This window comes from Xiphophorus maculatus, chromosome 19 (genome assembly GCF_002775205.1).
Source record: "Xiphophorus maculatus strain JP 163 A chromosome 19, X_maculatus-5.0-male, whole genome shotgun sequence".
Taxonomy (NCBI): domain Eukaryota; kingdom Metazoa; phylum Chordata; class Actinopteri; order Cyprinodontiformes; family Poeciliidae; genus Xiphophorus; species Xiphophorus maculatus.
Window position 1 is genome coordinate 8,488,230 of NC_036461.1, and position 21,707 is coordinate 8,509,936.

The 21,707-nt window shown below is 39.0% G+C and overlaps 1 protein-coding gene across 3 annotated transcripts; it reads right to left on the minus strand.

Moving 5' to 3' along the window:
- Window positions 1–250: 250 nt before the first annotated feature.
- Window positions 251–18,905, minus strand: slc35f4 (solute carrier family 35 member F4). Of its 3 annotated transcripts, none has more exons than XM_023352375.1 (7): window positions 18,540–18,905; window positions 3,740–4,040; window positions 2,597–2,816; window positions 2,398–2,523; window positions 2,116–2,308; window positions 1,530–1,619; window positions 251–966 (listed from the first exon to the last, which is right to left on the minus strand). In XM_023352375.1, the coding sequence occupies exons 1-7, from the start codon at window positions 18,742–18,744 to the stop codon at window positions 725–727; spliced, it is 1,377 nt and encodes a 458-aa protein (XP_023208143.1). In that variant the 5' UTR covers window positions 18,745–18,905; the 3' UTR covers window positions 251–724. The 3 variants fall into 3 exon arrangements, with proteins under 3 accessions (XP_023208143.1, XP_023208145.1, XP_023208144.1); XM_023352377.1 differs by lacking the exon at window positions 18,540–18,905 and adding an exon at window positions 12,424–12,507 and having other exon boundaries at window positions 3,901–4,040; XM_023352376.1 differs by lacking the exon at window positions 18,540–18,905 and adding an exon at window positions 8,089–8,525.
- Window positions 18,906–21,707: the final 2,802 nt, after the last annotated feature.

Consider the following 21,707-nt stretch of genomic DNA (forward strand, 5'->3'; position numbering starts at 1 on the left):
ACTTCAGCTGAAGCTATTTTGACAGCCGTTTCTTTTAACTCGGCTATTGGGGGAAAATGTTTTTATTGTAAAGCATAAATTAAGAGCAGCATAAGCAGAACCTTCAAAATCTTCATTAATTAGATTTTTTTGGTCTGAATGCAATTTGAGACCTGTCATATAACAACAAAATATAACACCACCATGCAACTTTAACTTGAACTCTTTCTTCAACTAGAAACACAATCTCCAAAGGTTTCAAGTCTTTTATTATAAAAACCAAAGAGCTTCTGCATTATGCACAGTATAATAGCCATTCTTGTCAGTAAGACTGCTTAGACTTAAAATCAATACTCTGGCTTGAACAAATTTAAATAAATAGAAATATTTTGAGCCAAACTGGCCCTGCCAAAATTTATATTCACAGAATACAGTCTGGAGAGCATATTAGGAGAAGCCAGTCAGCTCTTGCTTTGGGTGCGTGCAGGACATAAGATGGAACATTGCAACTATTTCCACAGTAAATACCAGTTTCAGCCTTTTTCTGGTTTGCATGATCCATAAGTGTTCTCCTCCCCCTTTGTGAAGTGACAGGGGTACTTATGCAAAGTAAAGATTACATTTCAACTTAGTCGACGCTGTCCTCCTGAATGAGAAGTTCACACAGCATGAGCGTTCTGCCAGAACCTCAGAGAGGAAACACAAGGGATTTGCTAACTGTTGTTATCATGAGAATCCAGCCGTGTCATGCCAAGGGAATGGAGACGGTGCCGTTTGCTCGACTCCGACTTCGAGTCTGGCCACTGGACTCTGTCAGTTCCTCTCCATTTTCCTCTGACTTTTTGTCAGCAATGTTGGCGAGGAATCGAAGGGTGACTGAGTCCCACTCTTCTGGCAGCAGAAGGAGGAGAAACCCCAGGCAGATGATGCAGGTGGCAGCCAGCCGCACCACGCTGAAGATCACCTCATGTTTCAAAACATCTACAGCTAGACGTGAATGAAAGAGGGAGACACGAAGTAAAGAGGGCATAAAAGAGGGCATGGAGGGTGTCAGTGAAACAAAAACAAATTCAGATTAATTACATTAAGTAAGATAAACAGCAGGACTCTGTGGCTGTGGGGGATGAGTGTAATAAAAGCGGCTTATAATCAGCACAAGCGATCCACTTGATCCTCTCCGTCTTTGCGATCAGGAGCTCCGGGACAGGTTGCTGTAACCCACTGACCTTCATCCAGCACATTGTGGTTAAAGAAAAGAAGTGGACTGCAGGCATTTAGTGTCGCCTTGGCAACCTGATCCTCCCTCAGCGAGATGATAGTTGCAGGGTCTGTTGTGGCGCACCAATGATTGGATTTCCAGGATGGGAGAGGCAGACTTGCTGTGTAATCTGTTTGCACTTGTGGCCCTAAGTGCTGATCTCACAGTACAAGGACCCCAGTGTGTGTGGACGTTCAGTCCTCTTTAACGACTGTGTTCACTTACAGTGAAACGAAGGGGATCTAATCAGAACATCGGGGGTAATGTTGGAGAAAATTAAAGATTTACATACCTGCATTTCCAGGCACACTGAGCAGTGTCCCTATGGAGATGAGGATGGGGTAAGTCAGCACCACGCCGACATGGACCAGAATATTAAAGACTGGAAAACACATGGGCAAAGTTAAGCAGAACTAAATTTGGTGGGAAAATTTGTTTTCTGCAGTGAAGCCTATACACACTATTAAGACATCAAAACTATTGTCGGATTTAAACTGGGAATGTTGGTGTGTAACTACTAGGTTTCTAATTTTTGTTGCTAATACAGACTTCAGGTACTGCCTACAGTGCCTTGAAAAAGTATTTAAATCACTTAATCTTTTCTTGACAGACTTCAAGTATTTTGTTTGGACTTATGTGATTAATCAACACAAAGTAGCTCATAACTTACAGTGGAAGAAAAGTCCTTCGAAATGAATAAATTAAATTCTGAAAATAGTATTGTGGATTTATTCTGACAATCCTTGATAAAAATCAATTGAAGTTCATTGCATTCAGAAGAAAATTTATAACATAATGTCCCAATAAAATACAATAAATTTGTTTGCAAATCTGTTTTCTATGACACTCTTTAGAAAGAGAAATATATGCTTTCTCACCCAGCCACAGTCCTGCCAGTCCAAACAGGTAACCCCAGGGTAGAGAAGACAAGGAGCCCAGGTGCTCCACCCTGGTGAAGTAGAGGATGAGGGGAACACAGGAGATGAAAATAAGGTTGAAGAAGCCCATTGTTGAAATAAAATGAGCAACCTCTCCAAGGTTAGCGCTGCCAAGGAACATCTTAAACAGAACCTGGAAGGTGAGGAAATAGTAAGACACTCAAAACAGACTTAGAAGTAACTACTGTTTTGGTAAAATTGTTATACAGCCATCAATCTGACCTTATAGAGAGCTGAAGTTGAGGCAGAGCCCACAGCCAGGGCCACACCCACAAATGAATCACCATGAAAACCATCTGCATAAGCCATCATGACTATACCTGTGATGGCCATTATGGCAGCAACAATCTGTCCATAGAGAATAACAGCCATCAGAGCCAAACACACACAGTTGTATAAACTGTCTATATTTCATACAGACCCGAACACCCATGAACCGGTCCTTGAGAACGATCCATGAGAGGAGAAAGACAAAGGCTTTGTGGCAGCAGTAGAGGGCCGAGACATCAGTGGCAGTCAGTTTCCTCAATGCTAAGAGGTACAGGTAGTTGGTCAGTGTCCATAGGATGGAGAAGGGTGCTGTCCTCTTCACAAACAGCTTGAGAGTCATTCCATCCTCCCCAAAGAGTTTACTGCACTCCCTGAAGGTGAGAAATGTTGCATTGGAGTAAAGTTTAATCAGCTTGTTTAGCCATTTCTCCTCAAGAATATCCTGATGGTTTGAATAGCACCTGTTCTGCTCCAGTGGAGATTCAGTGATTTGTAAATTTCATAATCATGGTGTGTTCAGTTACTTGGAAAACAAGCATTTCAAGAATTTTGTGATTGACCAATGCCAAGCTTCACAACAGGACTATAGCCCTAAACGAAGACCACTGAGAGCCTGACTTGGTTAGCTCAATTCATTAACCCCAATGTCCTTTAGATAAAATCTAAACATCAACAGGCTTATTTCTGCCTTTCAGTCACAATTCCACATTGTTAAGATGGGACGTAACACTGTCCTTCTTCTCTCCACTGTCTACATCAGTGGCCTCAAACTCCAGTCCTCAAGGGCAGGTGTCCTGCAACTTTTAGATGTCTCTCTGATTCAGCACTGCTGGCTCCAATACTAGCTCATTAGCAGATTTCTGTAGAGCTTGACATTTAGTTCAAGTGTGGGACAAGGGACACATCTAAAAGTTGCAGGACTCTGACCCTTGAGGAATGCAGATTGAGACCATTGATCTATACCAACTGTTCATGCAGGATTGTGGGGGGCTGGTGCATATCTTCAGCAGTCATTGGATGAGAGGTGGGGTATACCCTGAACTATGGCAACACAGAGACACACAGGAAAGGCAATCATAAATACACACACACACGCCCGCACACCCCCACACTTGAACCTCAGAAAAATTTAGAGTAATCGATTAACTTTACAGTCATATTTTGGAATATACAGTGAACTCACACATCTACAGGAAGAACAGTCCAGGATTCAAACCCAGGACCTTTTCGCTGGTAGGCAACATTGCTGCCAACTGAACTACAGTGCAGAATAAGGAATTTTTAGGAGATTTACCTAAATTTCTGAATGGGAGTCTGCTTCTCGCCTGTGATAAAAACATGTCCAGAGTAGTATATGGGGAAGAAGAGGATGTTCCAGTTGCTGCTGAACCAGGAGATGAAGAAGGGACAGGAAAATGACTGGAAGGTCAGCTTCACCACCTGAGTGGTACCCACCCAGGAGGAGGACACGCACAGCACCATCAGAAGACCACCCAGCACCTTCAGAGCTGTGTTGGCACATGTCTGGTAGGACCGACTCTCTATGCTGATGTCGCTGGCTGGGGTCTCTGGTCGAGACTCTGAACCATCCTCTCCTGGGGAGACAATAGGAAAGAAGAAAGCAATCTTATAATGACTGCATCATATTCATCATATTCTGACTACAGTATGGCTTGCGTCCCATCACACAAGCATTATTGATCGGTTGCCTTCATTGATCATTACCTCAGTCTGCATTTTTTGCTGGAGAGGCACTAATGCCTGATGAAAGGAATAGTTTAAAATGGATTGGGTTTGCATGGTGGCTGTACATGTCATAAATATAGCTTTGTCACCTCATGATGCAGCATGTACTGCCTTGCCCCTGTGGTCAACTGTGTACAGTCACCTGATGCCCATTAAGCAGGTGTAAATCTAACCACATGACATTCCACAAGAAAGTCATGCCAACCTTGGTACTCAAGCTGGTGCAGACCAGCTGTATTTTTATTTATAGACAGAGGAGATGACTGATGTAGCAATGGGCAGATAATACTTTAATCTTCCATCAGTGATGCAGATCTGGCTTTGTGCCCTAATGGACCGCACAAAGAAATGGCTCCTGGACCTTAACTGTGCTGTAACACTTGAAGTGCTGTGTCTGTGTGTGCATTTACGGAGAACTCTTAGATCTTTTGTCTTTCGTTTCTTGTTTTTTTTTTTACCTCTCAACGGTGTGATCAATTTACACCAAGGCAAGAATAAAAGATGGCATGTGCTGGGTGCTGTTTGCTTTTTGCAAGCTCAGCGCATGAAGCTCTGCTGGGTCCACCATGAGTAAAGATGCCACAGCCACTTCTGATTCCTCATTATTGCATCAGATAAAGTTTTGTTTGTTATCTATAATGAGACAACGCAGCGATTCAAGTAACTGAACTTCAAATAGTCTCAATGGTGTATATCATCAAAGTGCTTTGTGCCGAAGCTCTACAATCCAAATGAACTCTTATTACAAGTTAGCAATGTTTGACAGGAGTTCTTCTAATAGTTGTGAAAAGTATTAAATGTAGTTTTACTTTTTAAAAACACAAAAGACAAAAAATGACATCTTTTTGAAGTCCTCACTTAGCTTGTTAATTTAACAAATTCATTACAAGATAAAAAATATTTTCACATTGTTTAATTTATTTTGCTTGTACTTGATATGATGATACAACACAAAGTGCAGCTGCAATTCTTTTGGTGTGTTTCACTTCCAGCTGTACAGATCAAAGAAATATATTTGCTACATTTCTCTCCTAGATTAGATGGAGATCAGTGACGTGCGGTCAGGGGAGGCAGGTGAGGCAGTGCCTCACCAGCCATCATGGAAAGAAAGAAAATATATAATCATAAAGTAATTTAAATTGTTATATTCATCCGGTGGTTTGTACTAAAAAATATTTATTTTTCATGTAGCTTCACCAATTTCGATTTTTATTTGTTCAAAATCGCTGAATTTTCTTATTTTCCCATTCAAATGCTTGGAAGCGATGCCGGTGAGGCAGCAGCGAGCTCTGCCTCACCTTGGATTGCGCAACCCCTGGCTCTGCGCTGGCTGCTAAGCGGAGAGAGCATGTTGCTGTACGGCGTCAATAAAATGGTTTAAACAAATTTAATATGTGAACTTATTTCCAATAATTTAGCTTATGTATATAATGTACAGTGCTTTTTGTCACCAACTGTGTTTGTGTAACGTGTTTCGTGTAATGAGCGATTATAAACGGCAGAGAACAGCTTCGAGGTGAGGCAGGCAGTTCTCTTGCCTCATGGCAGGGGGCGCTCAAGATCCCAGACGTTCGTCTTGTTCACTCCTCAACTGCCGAGTAAGTGACAGCGAGCTAGGCTAAACGATTCGGGAAGCAAGTCAAGTGCAGCGATAGATTTTGTGAGCTACAGTTTGTATGTGTAAGGATGCAGAAGTGAAACATAACCTGTAAACTGCTGTCAATCTATGCATCTATTTGCAAATCTGCTTCTGATGACGTCAGTGCCTCACCAGCTATGAACCTCACCGCACGTCACTGATGGAGATAGTCTATGAACATGAAAATTTTCAAGTCTTGCCCTGGATTCTGAAATGGATTAAGGTCTGAAATTTGACTAAAACATGAACATGTTTTAGTCAAATTTCATTGCATTTCAGATCTGGTTTTATAGACATGTTTTGTTCCAGAATTGTAATCTGTTTAGCTCCATCCATCTTCCCATCAACTCTGACCAGCTTTTCTGTCCTTGCTTGAAAACAGCATCCCCACAGCATGACACAACTGTCACTATGCTTGATTTGTTCAGGGTGATGTGCAGTTATAGTTTTCCTCCACACATGATGTTTTGCACCTATGTGGTTTGGAATAAACTACAAACCAGATGTGTTATGGCTTTCTGTCAACAATGATAGATAGGTTGAGATTTTATTGATCCTTCAAGAAAATTTTACAAAATAGTTGCATCAGTTTAGCAATGTAAATTGCAGTGAACTTTGGTAGTTTGTGTCCATCACACAGCATTAGATCACTTTCCAGATTTGTGGAGTTACAACTAATAGCTGTCTTGTCTGGAGAGCCAAAGATCCACCTGATCTGTGAATCTCTGGAGCTCCAGAGTCCCTAAGAGCCTCTTGGGTGCTACTCTGATTATTCTTTCCTTGAACAGTCAGTTTAGGTGGATATCTTGATATGATTGCAGTCAGATGACTTCCATGCTCAGATGATGAATCAAACATAGCTCTGTGAGATGTTTGAAGCACACAAACTCTGGGGTCTTCAAAGAACAGCTTCTCAGTTGCAATTACACACAGGTAGATTCTTCTACTGGATTTTATTTAGGGGCATCAGCAAAAACATATTTTGTAGATTTTTTTGGGGGGGGAAGCGATGTCTTATGAATTCTAAATTTAAATGAAACACAACCAAAAACATCAATTTCTTTCATTAATATTCAAACTGTTTCACTTTAAAGTTTTTCTTTGTCTGGGATGGATCGACACTGAACGGTGAAAGTAAAAAAAATCTCCACCAACATGGTTTATTTTAGCAAGTTCATCCAGGGATTTGGTCTAATTACATTCTGTCACTGCAAAAGTTCTTAATCAACCCAATGAGCCTGCTGTGTGCTAGATAGAAAAACTGAGAACTAAAATTCCTGCAGGATCAAGGGAATATTTTTATTTTTATTCTTTTGGTTATTTTTCAATCCACTATCCACCAGATTTTCCTTTCTTTTGTGAAAGCCAACACAGAAAGCACCGTCATAACTCTATAGGCACGCATCAGAAAAGGAACTAAATCAGGTTCTTGATCAGTTTTGAATGGGAACAAGGACAAGCCTTTAAGTACACTGTAAATTTAAACTAAATTACATAAAACTGGGATAATTTAGAGTTAGTTTCTAAGGAAAGACCATGACAATTTGTATCAACATTTTATCCCACAGAACATTGTAGCAGAGGATCTTTCACTTCCAGCTCCTACTTGGACAGCTTATCAAATCTGTGTGACGCAGTGTACTGCTAGAAACTTGTATTTCAATCCATCCTGCGTTTTATCCCCACCACTAACGCTGCATGCCAGCAGCACTGATTGATGGAGCCCCGCTGAATCCAATAAGAAGCTCCCAGTAATGCAGTGTTAGTGAGCCTAACTCTGGGCCGTACACACCAAGTCTTTATCCTAATTAGGCTGGAAGCTGTGCCATGGATCTGATGAAACGGGTGAAAAGTTGATTGGATGTAACATTATGTAATCTCTGATATAAAAGGTGAGGGTGGAGGGTGTCTGTGTGACAGTCTTAAGATAAATAGGAAAGTTTTTTTAATTGGATGCAAGAAGGATAGTTGAGCAGGATAAACATGTAAAAATGGGTGACGTTTAGGTCTTAATATGCTGCAAAAAATACCTTCTTAAATACATAGCATCATATTTTCTAGGTCAATTCCCTTTGATTTTAAAGCCTGTGACATAAAGATAGCCTCTAAAGTTTTTAGATTTCCAGATTTATACAGTTCATCTATTTATTTTTTTAAACATAAACATAATTTTGTAGTACCAAATAGCCTTTCTGAGCTAGTTCTGACAGTAACCCACTTCATGCCAAGTCTAAATAGTAGTCAAGGCCTCAGTTTACCTTCAGAGTTGGGGCAGGTCAGGACCTGCGTGCTGTATGAGCTTAGAGGAGCCACTCGGGCCGAGTGCTTCTTCATTCTCCACTGGGGGCACCACACACTGTCCTCCAGTGGAAGGTGTGTGTGGGTGTGTGAATGCGGGTGCACAAGCCAAAACACTCAGCAGCTCCCTCTGCTACCTTGGTGCATTCTCAGAATGCTGACTGCTTCGTCTCCACACACTTCAAAGCCCCCTTCCCGTTAGCAGACCACTCTTCGTCTTCGGTCCACACTTTCTGGAAGTCTCCAGTCCAGCGTTCTCAACGTCCCTGATGCTGTCCTTCTCTCCGGTTAGCTACACAGCTCAGTGGGAGTGAAGTGGAGACTCTACAGTTGCACTGGTACGCAAAGCTCCAGCATTGCTACTGTCTCCAAGGGAGAATGCACTTCAAGTCTGTGTGGCAAGGCACAATCACTCACCTCATCTCTTTCTGTCCTCCCCCTCTTTCCTATCTGTCTCTCTGTCTCGCGTTACCCCTCCTCTTGTTTTTGCTTCAACAAATCAGCAGCTTTGTTTGGAAGGTAACCAAGCAGCCCTGGCTGATTATGCTGCGTTAGCTGTGGCCCCATCCTTTCCTCCTCTCCATCCTCCTCCGTCCCCCCACCTCTCCACCTGACCAGGCTACCCTGGCTTCTTCTACACTTTTGTCCTCTTTCTCCCCCCTTTACTTAGCTCATCTCCTGCTCTTGACTGCTCCTTAAGAGTCAGATTTATTTGTAGAGCTTCTACTTGTTGCCTCCACCACACTAATCAAATGAGCCACGAGGTAAAAATAGACGTATCTTTGTTCATGTGAATACATGGCATTTCAATACTGGATTTTATTACAAAAACAGGACATTTTAACACTCTTCATGCTGAGAAGCCGAATAACACTTCACTTTAAATGTTCTGTGTATCTACACATTTATTGTCCCAAACATATTTATTAGCATCCTGGGTAAGCTACATTATACAAATAAACTATTGCTGGAGCAAAAATTAAATAGAGATTAAAATGCTTTTTTTCCCCATAAAAAGACATGTATTCAAAATAAAATGTTTAATTTTATCTACGATGGGCTGGTGCTCTGTGCAGGGCCCTCCCAACTGCACTACGGTCAAGCGTGTAGGACAATGGATGGATGGATGATTTTTATTAAAATTTTCACTGTAATTAAATTATATACATATTCATCTAAAAATCTTTTGACCAGGAGTGCCTATAAGTGTTGCACACTTGAAACAATAGAGACGTCGAGACGTGCAGTGGTTGTAAATTTCTTTACTTTCCGTCTTTTTCTGAAAATACAAACATTCATAAGTCCGACGTGCGTCACACTGACGGCTGCTATGTTCTACTGAGCTTACGTTCTCCTTAGAGCTAATGAAAGATTAAGATTAGAATATTACACCAGACCAATAAAATTTATATTTTTAATTCAGAATAAAATGCTTAATAACTGCTTAACAGTTTTTATTTTCAAAATATACGTTTAATCTAATAAACATTGCTCATCTGGATACACATTCTAATTTATTGATTATGACTGTACAGAGGTAGCCACTTGGATTTTATTGTTGTTTTTAAAGATTTTTTGGGCTCTAGTGGTCTTTATTGAGCAGTAAATGGACAGGAAAGAGGGAGCAGAGAGAAAGTAAAGACATGAAGCAAATGGACCAGACCGGGAATCTAACCCAGGACAACCTCATCAAGGACTACGGTCTCAGGTGTGCATGCTCTACCAACTGAGGCACACATGCCCCTGATTTCATTCTTGTAAAAACTTTTAATAGGCGTTTCTTTATACCCATTTGCAGTAAATGTTTCCAGTTAACTGAGAATACCTACATTAAATATTTACTTTGTGATGCTGCTACTATTGTAAAGATATCCAATATCTTTATTCCATCACTTTTGCACAAGGGAAACCCTCCCATCAGAAGCAATATGGTTTTAAGAGTCATCTGCAGGATTGTAAACACAAGTTTCCATTTCAAGGAAAGCCATCTGGTCATTCAATCTTTACCTGTGGTTTTTCTGCCTGAAGATTTAATGGACCAGAGTATTTGTTCAGCCTCGATTTTAATAACATGCCAATGCTAAGTGTGTGCAGTCAGATGTACAGGGCTGTGAAGAAAGTAAACAAATTTTTATGTAACATGCCATCAAACTTGGGAAACTGGTGTTTTGATCCAAAATATTTCATAAAATCAAAGTCAGAAAATAATAAAGGACACACAAAATAAGTAGTGGTTTGCAGTAGGTTTGTTTTATCACACTGAGCTTGTTCTTGACCCACCTTCTATCTTTTCTTAGACTCCTCATCAGTTAAAGCTTTGGTAAAACTACAAAGAGCATCACAGATCAGAGCGACCCTTTCTGCTGTTCGGTTGTGTGTTACAATTGGCCAAAAGTGGGTCACATCACAAAAACATGATCATTTCTGTGTTTACATGCAGAGAAAAACATAATTTACTAGCATAATTTTTTTATACTGTATTCATGACGCTTGGATTTTTCCACATCTTGCTGTTAGAACTGCAAACTTTAATGTACTAAATGATGAGTTTTGTGATAGATCAAAGTTCCACAATGGGGAAGTGGGAGGAAACGTATATAAGATTCCCAAATTTTTCTTAGAAATAAAAATCTATAAAAGAATGGCATACATTTATATTCAAATCTTCTGAGTCATTGCTTTTAACATTAGCTGCAATTACAGTTGCTGCTCTTTGGGGTACGTCTTTTATAGCTTTAAGTATTTCCACAACCTCTTGGCTGGATTTAGGTCTGAGCTTTGACTAGGCCATTCTAACATATGATTATGCTTTGAGCTAAATCATTTCACTGTATCTCTGACTGTAGGTTTGGTTCAGCAGGAAGGAAAACTTTGACTCTTCATATTAAAAAGGGATGAAGCTAAACTGGTTTTAGTACACATTCTTCAAATTTTAAATAAAACAATAAAATAAATAAACCATCTATCATCTCCCTTTCACTCCAGAATCATGCACTCATTTGTGCTTCTCTCAATGAAATCCTCCAAATGTTGTGGCTATTCTGTGACAAAATGTAAAAGTGTTTAAGTAGTTGCAATTTACTATATGTAAATTCTGTTCCCGTAGTCACTCGATAAAGAAAATCAATGAAATGTAACTGTTGTAAAAACAGATTAGAGGATATACTGGAGGAATCGATTCATCTGGGAGGGTAAAACTTAAAAATAGCTCTGTTGATGAATGGAGCCAACAACCAGACAGCCAGTCAGCAGAGACAGAGACGCTAATCACTATCGGATTAAGAGAAATACCTGGAGTAAAGACAGGAGAGGAGGCCAAGGTTTAATTTCAAACTGTACATTGGTGATCCTGAATTTGGAGATGATTGCTTATTTCTCTATATTTTACCTTTCTATGCTGCTCTGTCAACAACATTAGATTACCTCACAGACTCCGCTCCATCTCACATCTTGTGTTTTCAATAGCTTTAAAATCTACAGTTGTGGCAACAAAATAGCGCCACAGCTAATCAGAGGTTTGCATACACTCATCAGCATGAATTAAATATTAATTCTGGTATGATTATGCAATGTAAAACTTCAATGAATTTTAAAACAGGAATTTGCTAAACAGTTTTAATTTGTTGTGCATTTTCTCTCTTTCAAAAAGGCTCAATCTACATGTGAACTTACAATAATATTTGGTTAAATAGTGCAGACAAATTCCAAACTTCTGTAGCTAAATAGGCTTAGGGAATATGGTGATGGTTCCATCTTAACCATCAAGCTGCTGATTCAACTTAGAACTGAATAATTTCAAGGTAGTGTTGTATAGTATAGTACTGACTTTGTGGATTAGAGAAAATCCCCTTAAATTTAAAATTTTTGCAGCCAATTGTTGCTTCCTTTTTTGGATCATTTTTAAATCACCTAAGTTTTTTTGTACCATCGTTTCACCCTGGAAAAACAAAAGTTTCATTTCATCTTTAAATTAGCATGACAAAGTACACTTCTGGCTAGCACTACATGTACAAATATCTGTCTCAAATAGTTTTTGAAATAAAGCAATCTGTAATCTAAAATTCTAAATAATCATTTGGAGTCTGAGTGTAAATTAAAGCTGGTCTGCATGCATTACAAACCCCAACACAATATAGTACAGCATCCTCGCTTTTTACCTCCATAGCAACTGCGTTGCTCCTGTACACACTGACGCACTCAGCCCATTCAGACTCTTTTGTCATTTAGATGAACCAAATGCTCCTCAGTTTATAGTAAAAAGCTCTTTGTCGTTTGTGCCTCTCCGTTACACTCACCAGGTTCTGCCGAGGATCAGGACCCAAGAACAGGGACAGACGAAGCTCATTTTAGCTGAAATCGGAACTGAAAACCTCTGAACATTTTTCTGTAGAGCGGTCAGGTGTGTTTCCTGTCCTCTCTTTGGCATCAACTTGACGTAAGAGGAGTGGAGGATGAGGACACCTAGTGTTGAATATGATCGCTTACAACCAGTACCAGAGCTGTCTTTTAGTGAAATGAGACAATTCGCTCAGAGAACAATCTCTACTCTGTGCTGAGATGTTACAAATTATTACATTTAATTAAAAACAAGAGTAATAGTTGCACTGATTTGTGTATGTCACAACACATAATTAAAGTGATGAAAGCTACTTTCCCCAATACCAATTAAATTGACAGAGACCATGTTATAAAAACTACAAAAAAGTACCAAAGATAAATCCAAGGAAACAGAGGGATTGTATTTTCAAAGTTTTTTTAATGCAATGAAACTTTATCAACTTATCCACATATTGTGTACAATTTTGTTTTATGATTTTATAATTTTAGACTTTTATGAATTACACAGGCTAATTTTCTTACTTTCTTGTATTTATTTTTTCACAAAGAGTTGAAATGAAATTCCAAGGTGCTTTATAATCTAAAGGATGTACACACGTATGCAGCCAGTTTAATACAGCTTTCGTATTTTGTTATGATTATACTTAGAAATTAGTTCAGTTGTTCTCTGGATATTATTTTTTAACTTTTGGGAAAATCCCCTGGCCCTATATTGTGTAGGTAGGAGAAAGCAGCCAGAAAAAAATGTAGTGATAGTGGATTTGTTTATTTGAGCTATTAAAGTTATCCACCACAAGAGGTCAGTGTTTACACTTCATACATGACTACTGCCCTGGAAAAACCTTTAGTGCAATTATAATGCTGTTAAGAGCCATTGCTTTCAGGATTAAGTTTTTCTTTGTTCTTTATTCAATTATAGCAAGAGTCTTAAAGGACAAACTTGCAGAGATCAGCTAAAATACTACAATCTATAATCTCACCTACAGTGGTGTGACTTCTGGACAGGTCAGTTGTTCTGTAGCTGCTGCAGTAATAAATTGCATCCATTACTTGCAAGGCGTGTTGCTCGAATACAAGTATGCCCAGAGCTTAAGACTAACAGCACCCTAGAAGCCATTCAGGCAAAGCTTATATCCCATTCGTTGGGCTGGTTATAAATAGCACAAAGTGAGCAGGCCTGAAGGGCCGTTCAAAATAAGTCTGTATGCACAAAGAATGTTTCAGAATGAAAAGCAAGGTTCAACTGTTTGGAGATGGTCTAAAAATGGTTTCAAGTTAAAAGAATAATAACGTTCAGTTTTTATTCTTTCTTTGATTCTAGACATTTCCTAAACAAAAACTGTCTCTGAAGAATGATACATAATGATAACTGCCTGTTTTGCCTTTTTGTTACTATGCAATTTCTTTTTAGGATGTGCAGCCTCCCTTCTGCAATCTAAACATGGAACAATGCTAAAACTTTTGCAAGTGTCATTTTCCGACTCTGTATTCACACAGCAGGGTGTGTGCTCACAATAGACATATTTTCAAAATGAGCTTCTTTATTGAGGCCATGCTGCAAATTACACTGACAGGAGTCTTAAGGAACTATTTTCTTTTAAATATGTTTTGGTAAAGAGGTTTCTGTTACTATCTCTGTAGGGGTTAGGTTTACATATACAGTTAAAATGGGTTTTTTTTAATTAATTTCTTCAAATTCAAGATATTAGTTCAACTGTTCAAAGAATGACGTGCAAGTATAAGCAGCGTGGAATACCCAACTATCATACTGTTCAAGAAAAACATGGGTTATGTGTCCCATCACACTGAAAGCAACATAAAAAGTCAGATCACTGTATACAAATGCACTCAGGGACAAAAACTTTCACTTTTGGAAATGTGCTTTAGTCTCATTAAACCAAAGTTACAGGTTTTGACTGGAATGACATTACCTACATTTAAAGGAAATGTAACTTTCCTCTTCATTCTTCCCATCTGTGACATATGTGGGTGGGAATATAATGTTGTTTTCCAGAATGAGTGATGCAGTTACAGTGCATTCACAATAGGAAAGTTTTTTGTTCTACTTGTTTGGTCACAACCAAAATCATTTATTTCGCTTGGTGAGGTTTGCTTTCATATTGTATCTTTTGCAAGTGAACTATCCATTGTAAATTCTCTGTGCACGCAGCCCTATAACATGCTGGAAGCAGGATGAGTATATTCACACCTGTACCAAAGATCCGGACCAACTTGGAAACAAACTCCGGTCCATTTAAAGCAGACGTGAATTAGCAAAATAGAGGTCTTACAAAAGGACTTAGATCCTAATCATGCTGCCAAATTAGTTACTTATGCTTATGAACAAATAAAGTCAATGTGTTGGAGTGGGCATCACAATTATCTTAGTACATTTTAGTAACATCAGTTTTGCTGGAAGGAATGGGCCCAAATTACAGCACACTATTGTGAGAACCTTTTGGAAGGATATCCAAAGCATTTCACCGAATAAGGGAATTCTGTCAAATACACAGGAAATTAACCTACAAATTTGAATATACATATATTTAATAAATCTCCTTCTATTCTGGAATGAAGCAAATATACATAATTTTGACAATCCTAAGTGATGTAAAACATGAAAACTTTAATCTGATTTAAAGTCACAGATCGAGAATACGTGGTCTCAACTGTGCATGCAAGTTAAAACATTGTTACACAGTTACTTTTTCTTACGATGGGTTACGTCTGGCCACAAATCCACGTCTCTGTGTCTGTCCTTTAAAGCTGATCTCTGAATATGGTCCACAATCTCCCTCTGAGGCATCTTGTAATTCAACACAGATGGCAGGTGGCAATATCAGCAAACTGGCAGTAAGATCTTACTAAATATATCATTACCCCAGGATGAGCCTTCTGTTCTGTTTGGGTGCTCTTTTGTCTTACAGCCTCAGCGGGAAGATGACACTCATCAGGTTGAAAGGCATGTCACTCTGGAGTAAACAAACCAAGGTGCCTGAATGTGATTCTTCAAGGATGATGTTAAAGAAAAATAATTATTGTTTGGTGCTTAATACAGCTAATCCACGACATGTGTAAAGGTATAGCCAACACTTTAATTTGGAATAGTTTCTGTTGAGCAGTTGGGAATGCAGCAGACAAGGCAGGGCCTTTTTTGCCTCCCCCGCTGAAGACAGAGCAATAAATTTGCATTCCGAAAAGGGGGAAGAGACTTCTTGGCGCCTCTCCCTCGTACCTGGCGCGGCCCAAGACGAAGTCGTCCGCCCTTTCACTTAGACAAAAACCAGACATCGGGGCTGTGATGAGGGGAGTTTCTAAGTTTCTAATTGGTCAAAGAACGGAACGCCTTGACTGCATATATTAAATAGGGAAACACCTCTTTCATTAAAAAAGTACAAGTCAGCAAGCCAACGGAGAGTTTTTTTTCATCTTTTTACTCCACGTTGGGCGCCTTTGTCTGTCTTATGTGTTTTGTGTTTGTCTGTCTTCCCCTTGTGTGTTTTTATTTTTATGAGAAAATGCATATCTCTGTTCCTCTGCAGCTTTGTTGTCGATTGCTTTGTATGAGATTAAACTCTGTGATCTGTGACGTCAACACGCTTTGTTGTTGTTTCGTTTTAGCAGCACGCGGTTGCGGGTCGCTCATGGAGAACGCCGCTCGATCCCGGGCTAAATTAAAAGAGGAGGAAGGACCCAAAGGTTTTGTCCAAAGCTAGCATTAAATGATCCTCTTTTTTTTTAATAATGACTTTAAAAAAGTCACTGTCTTCAGGAATTATCCTGTCCATTAAAGAAATGGCAAATGATTGTCCCACTGCCCTCTGATCTAATATATAGCAGCTTCTATGACTTAGTCTCTGGATGAAACTTATATTTATGCAGCTTGTAAAGTTTGATATTTTATCACATTTTCACCCTGGCAGTGAAAAGTTGAGCAGCCAAGGCCTTTCCTCTGCCTACATCTCCTAGAATGCTATAAATGTTATTGATTTATAGCCCAGGTTCACCTGAAAGGCTTGCTGCTGTCATTACAGCCAATTGTGGTTCCACAAAGTACTGACTCCAGATTTTTAGTTGTAAAAAATGTTAAAAACTGTGTCTCATTGTTTCTCTGGTCCACGATCATACACTGTTTAACCTATTACATAAAATCTAAATTACTTTTTGCTGAAGTTTGTGTTTATAATGCAGTGGTGTCCAAACCCAGGTCCCAGGTCCAAACCTGGGAAAAAATTATGAAGTTTAAAGCTCTCTTGGGCCACAATTTTTTCATTTTTACCTATTCAACAGTAAACTGAGCACACACAGTACAAGCAAAGTATTCAGCGATGACAATGTTATGTTTACACCATGCCTTTAAATAAAAATAAAAGAAAAAAAAACATTTCTAATAAAAGAGAAAAATATATGTGTTGTTTACTAATACATTTTATTGAAAAGTCTCAATTTCACATTGTGTTTTTAGTTTATAAGCATCAGCTGTCTGTGCTAGAGGGCAAAATTTGTACCATTCTTGAACTGTGGTCAAGGTCAAGCAAATATGAGGACTTCTGCAAGCTGTTGTACATTTAGTAAAAAGGTCTTCCAGACAGTAGCGGAATACTAAAGTTTCCCTTTCAGTGTTCAGAATTTGTGTCGCAAATGTTTCAAGTTCTCTTAATCTGGTTGCAATTTCGTCTTCTCATTAATGAGGTGTGGCATGATCAATCTAAAAGAGCAGAAACATTTCTATAATGAAATGTGGGATTGCATTCATGGTTAGTCTGCTGCAACTGACAGCAATGATAAACATGAGGCAGTTAATGGCAGACAGGCTTGTTTAGCTTCCCTTGGCTTCATTAAAAAAAAATCAATTTACGTGCATTCAACTCATCTGAAGGAGTCTCAGCTGCATCCATTCTTTGCTAAATGAGACTCAATTCCTGTTCCCTTTGGGATTTTGAACAGGTCTGTCAGTGTGATAAATAATGTCACTGAACGCAACATCTTAGCAACAGATTTCAATAGTTAAATCCTAAAACACAGACCATGTGAATTTTGAAGTCATGAATTTGTAGCACAGCTCTTATGTAATGGCTCGAGGGAGAAGTTGTGGTACGACAAGTTCAATTTAAATGAAGTGAAGGGTATCAGGCTGTGAATCTCAAGATATTTGAGTTACATTTCCAAGGATTTGCCATAGGAGAACATAATTTAGCTCCATGTTTTATTTAAAAATACTGAGAAATTCAGCCAGTTGTGCAGCAGACTTGCGAAGTTGTCTGGTCTGTTGCCTCGGGCCTTGTAAAGTTCTGCTCTGCACAAATAACCTCAATATCAGAAAATCTATATTTAGCACCCAACTCTTTTCACAAAGCATTACAGTAGTTTATCTTTTCTCTTATTCTCCCACAGGCAACAGTTTAGTATAAGTGGAAGCAGGTTTCTTGTAGAACAAAGTGCACAATCAGCTCTCTTGTCCAATCCCTGCTATTGTCTCAGAGTCAGCAGAATGCCAAATATCGGCCTACAAGTCATACACATATTGACAACCTAAAGCAGAGCTGCTGAAACACTGCCATAGTTCATGCATTTTATTCATACAGCCCATGCAATTCACATGCGTTGCTAAGGGAGCTGTAGTGTTGCAGAGATGTACGATATTTGAAATATAACAATTCGTTATAGGCTGGAGTTTGAGTGTTATTTGCAGGTAATATATGTTGCAAACTCAATTTGAAACAAACAGTTACCTTTAGATTTAAGAAACAGTGTGTGTTGCTGTTCATTTGCATTCAATCTCAGAGATGGATTAGCCTTCACCTGACAGAGACAGCGACGCAATTCAGTTCCTTAATGGGGTCAATTTGAAGCCAATTAAGTGGGATTGTACAATCACACAGAGTATTTGCAATTTAAAAATATAATTTACAGATATTTTTCACATACTTAACATTCACATTGCGTTGCTTGTTTTCGTATTTTGTTTCTATGCTTTAAAAAAATCATGCGCAACGTGTCACACCTTGCAAATAAATGCGCACACCTGTCACATCCCCTCACCATCCAATTCCACTTGCATCTTTTCACTCACTTCTGTGACTCGAGTAGCCCGGGTTGTAGCCATAGTATCCAGTGATCCTCAGGATCCTGTCCTCTATGTCGTGCACTCCGTTGGCGGTCACTTTCGGGCTGCCACCGGTCGGCGTCGCCTTGCCCGGCAGGTGCGTGCTCTTCAGGGGCTCCAGCTGGATGCAAGGCTGTTCCCCACTCTCCAAAACACCCTCGGTGCTTAACATCGCGGGTCCGAGCGGGAAAAGACGAGGGGCTGATCGGAGTAAAACCCGACCACCACGCAATAGGGAGAGAGACGCCCGGATCTGAATCAACAATTAGCAGCAGGAGGATGACATTCAGCGTTCACATTCCTTCAGTGATGCTCCCGGACGCAGAGCAAGGTTATCAAACTCCCGTGGCCTGGCAGCCACAAAACACTAGGGGGCGTGTCACTACTATCTCCTAATTTAAGATGGTTTACAACCCCTGGGCAGAAAATGTGAATTTACATATAGGAGGAAATTTTACTCGGTTGAAAGCAAACAAACAAACAAAAAAAAGACAAGTTATCATAACTTGACATTTTAGGATCTTTAAAATAATCCATTAATAATTTTACATTTCTGCACATACTAGCTTTCCAGGTTTAAATGTTGTCATGAACAGTCTGATTTTGCATCTATATTAATTGCTTACTTTGTCTCCTTTCTCAAAATATCAGTGTAGAGAATATTTCCTTAATTCTGCTGCATGGCAGAATTAAGCCTTTCACATATGAATTATAATCACATCATGCAACTTGGTCAGGAAAATCAATAAATGTTTTATTTATGTATTTTCAGATGTATGTGAAATGCATGGTAAAACAAGACAATATATGGATGTCGGATAAAGGTTGCTTTTTGTTTTTTAGTTGTGCTTTGATCACAAGGTCTTGCTGTATTTAGTTTGCATCACTGTGTGCATTGTTGTTTGAAAAGTGTTGCCATACTAGTTCATTCCTTGTGCTCTTGTATTCTGTTCTTTTTGCATCTAGGTTTATTTTATGTTAGTCTTTCAGCTCTGGTGTGTAGATTTTTTGTTCAGCTTCTTTTGTGTCATTTATTCACTTTCTGTGAGTCTGCAGTTGTTTTTATCCCCTTGATTAGCTCACCTGGATCTAGTGGGATTCTCCAACATTTCTTCAGTTTGTAACCTCACTGGCTTTTATTGTTCTTTGCAGGTTTCTCCCATACTTCATGTGCTGTTCTCCTTGTTCAAGTCCTGCAAGTTTTTCTGTTTTCTTCGTTAAAATCTTCATCAGCATGCCACATTCATTCAATTGGGAACCACGGTCTCAGACTGAGAGGACGTGTATATTATCCAGAGAGCAAACTGATCTGATGCAGGTCATGATTCTAAGATGCTAAATGAACTGTATTATTTGCAAGACAGCAAAGATGAGGCCCTGAGATCCCTCCTCTCCATGGCAAGCTTTTTTGTGCTGAAGATAGTAACAAATCTTTGGATATGCAAGGACAATGTCTAGTTCAGCATCAGTGGTACTTCATGTTCCTCAATAACCCCCTGGTATTGAGGAACATGGTAAAATGTATGGTAAAACAAGACAATATATGGATTTCAGATAAGAATTGCTTTTTGTTTTTTAGTTATGTTTTAATCACAAGGTCTTGCTGTATTTAGTTTGCATCACTGTGTGCATTGTTGTTTGAAAAGTGTTACCATACTAGTTCATTTATGTATTACTTTCTTAAATGACTTTTTCTAATCACCTCTATTGTTTGTTGCTCCGTCGTTGGAATTATTTTCATCTTGTCATTCACCCATATTGAAGAACTTTTTAAAGACTACAGGAAATTTTCATTAATGGTAGCCCAGTTGCACATATTAACACATGCATGTATTCTATTAAGAGCAGCCTCTTAATGAGTGATCAGTTTAATTATTCTTTTTCTCCTCCACTTGTCCATTTTATATTGATTTAAAATTTTTGGCTGAGATTTATAACAAGAAGATAGATGAAGAAAGACCTTTGGAAAGATTGTAAATTAAAATAGACACAAATTAAACAAAATCGACTCACATTTTACTTAAATCCAGTTAATTAAATTGGATCAATTTTGCATAATTCATGACAATCACAGAGCTTGATAAATAAAAAATACACAATTTATTTATAGATGACGTACTTATATAAAAGTTTAAATTTGTTTTCACTCAGAAGGAGGTCCTCCATGCTTTCTTCAAAGTTAGAGATTATGAAGTTTGTTCACTTTTCTGTGTGCCATGGAAAGTTATTTCTCACCATTTTTAAGCACCTATTATGAATTTTATTCTAAGGTAACCGCCAGAGCAATCTCTTTTCCTCAGCCGGCCACAGGTTTTTGTGCCAGGCTCGGGAAAAGCTCTTCCTGACTGGATCCCCCAGCTTGCATTGCTCCAAATCCAATAACACAAGATGCAGAATTTCAGTGTTTCTCTGATACGCCTCTTTCCAAGTCCTCCCCTCGCTGTGTGAAATCGATTCGTGGCGCGTGGAGAATTTGTGCCCCTCTTGGCTTTGTTGTGCAGAAGCATGCTGGGGTTTATGATGCCCTTGGACGTCAGAGACTCTTCCTCCGCCTGTCTTACTTACAAAACCAATCTCCACCTCGCGTTCTTTTGTTTCAGTTTGTTTTTGTGCTCCAAAGCACTTATCTCAAACATTCAGTTCAGCCACAGCTTTGTGGCTGCAACAATGAAGTGCCAATGCCCAGAAACTTTTCCCCATGCCTTTTGTGTGTTTATAATTGGACACTCTTTTTACAAGTGTGTGTGTGCAACTACAGTCCAATAAAAAAACTAAGTTTTGTTCATTTGTCTAACTTTGTCACAGTCTTGGGCAGTTCATACAATGGAAGTCCTGAAAGTTTGGTTTGAGCTCAAAATTTTCTTTGAGCTTCCAAGGCAAGATAAAGAGTTTAGCTCAGAGAGTAAAATGCTCTCAATACAGGCCCACGTTCTCACACTTTCATGGATGAGGTGTTAAAAAACATGTTTTGGCTCTTTTACATTTAAAATATGCTGAAGTGTTCACATTTTGTCACATTACAAAGTAACATTTTATGTATTTTAATGGGGTTACTGTATGATTTAGATCAACTGATTCTTGCTCATAATTGTGAAAACACACTTTCCAAACATTTCAAAAATATTGTGTCCCCCT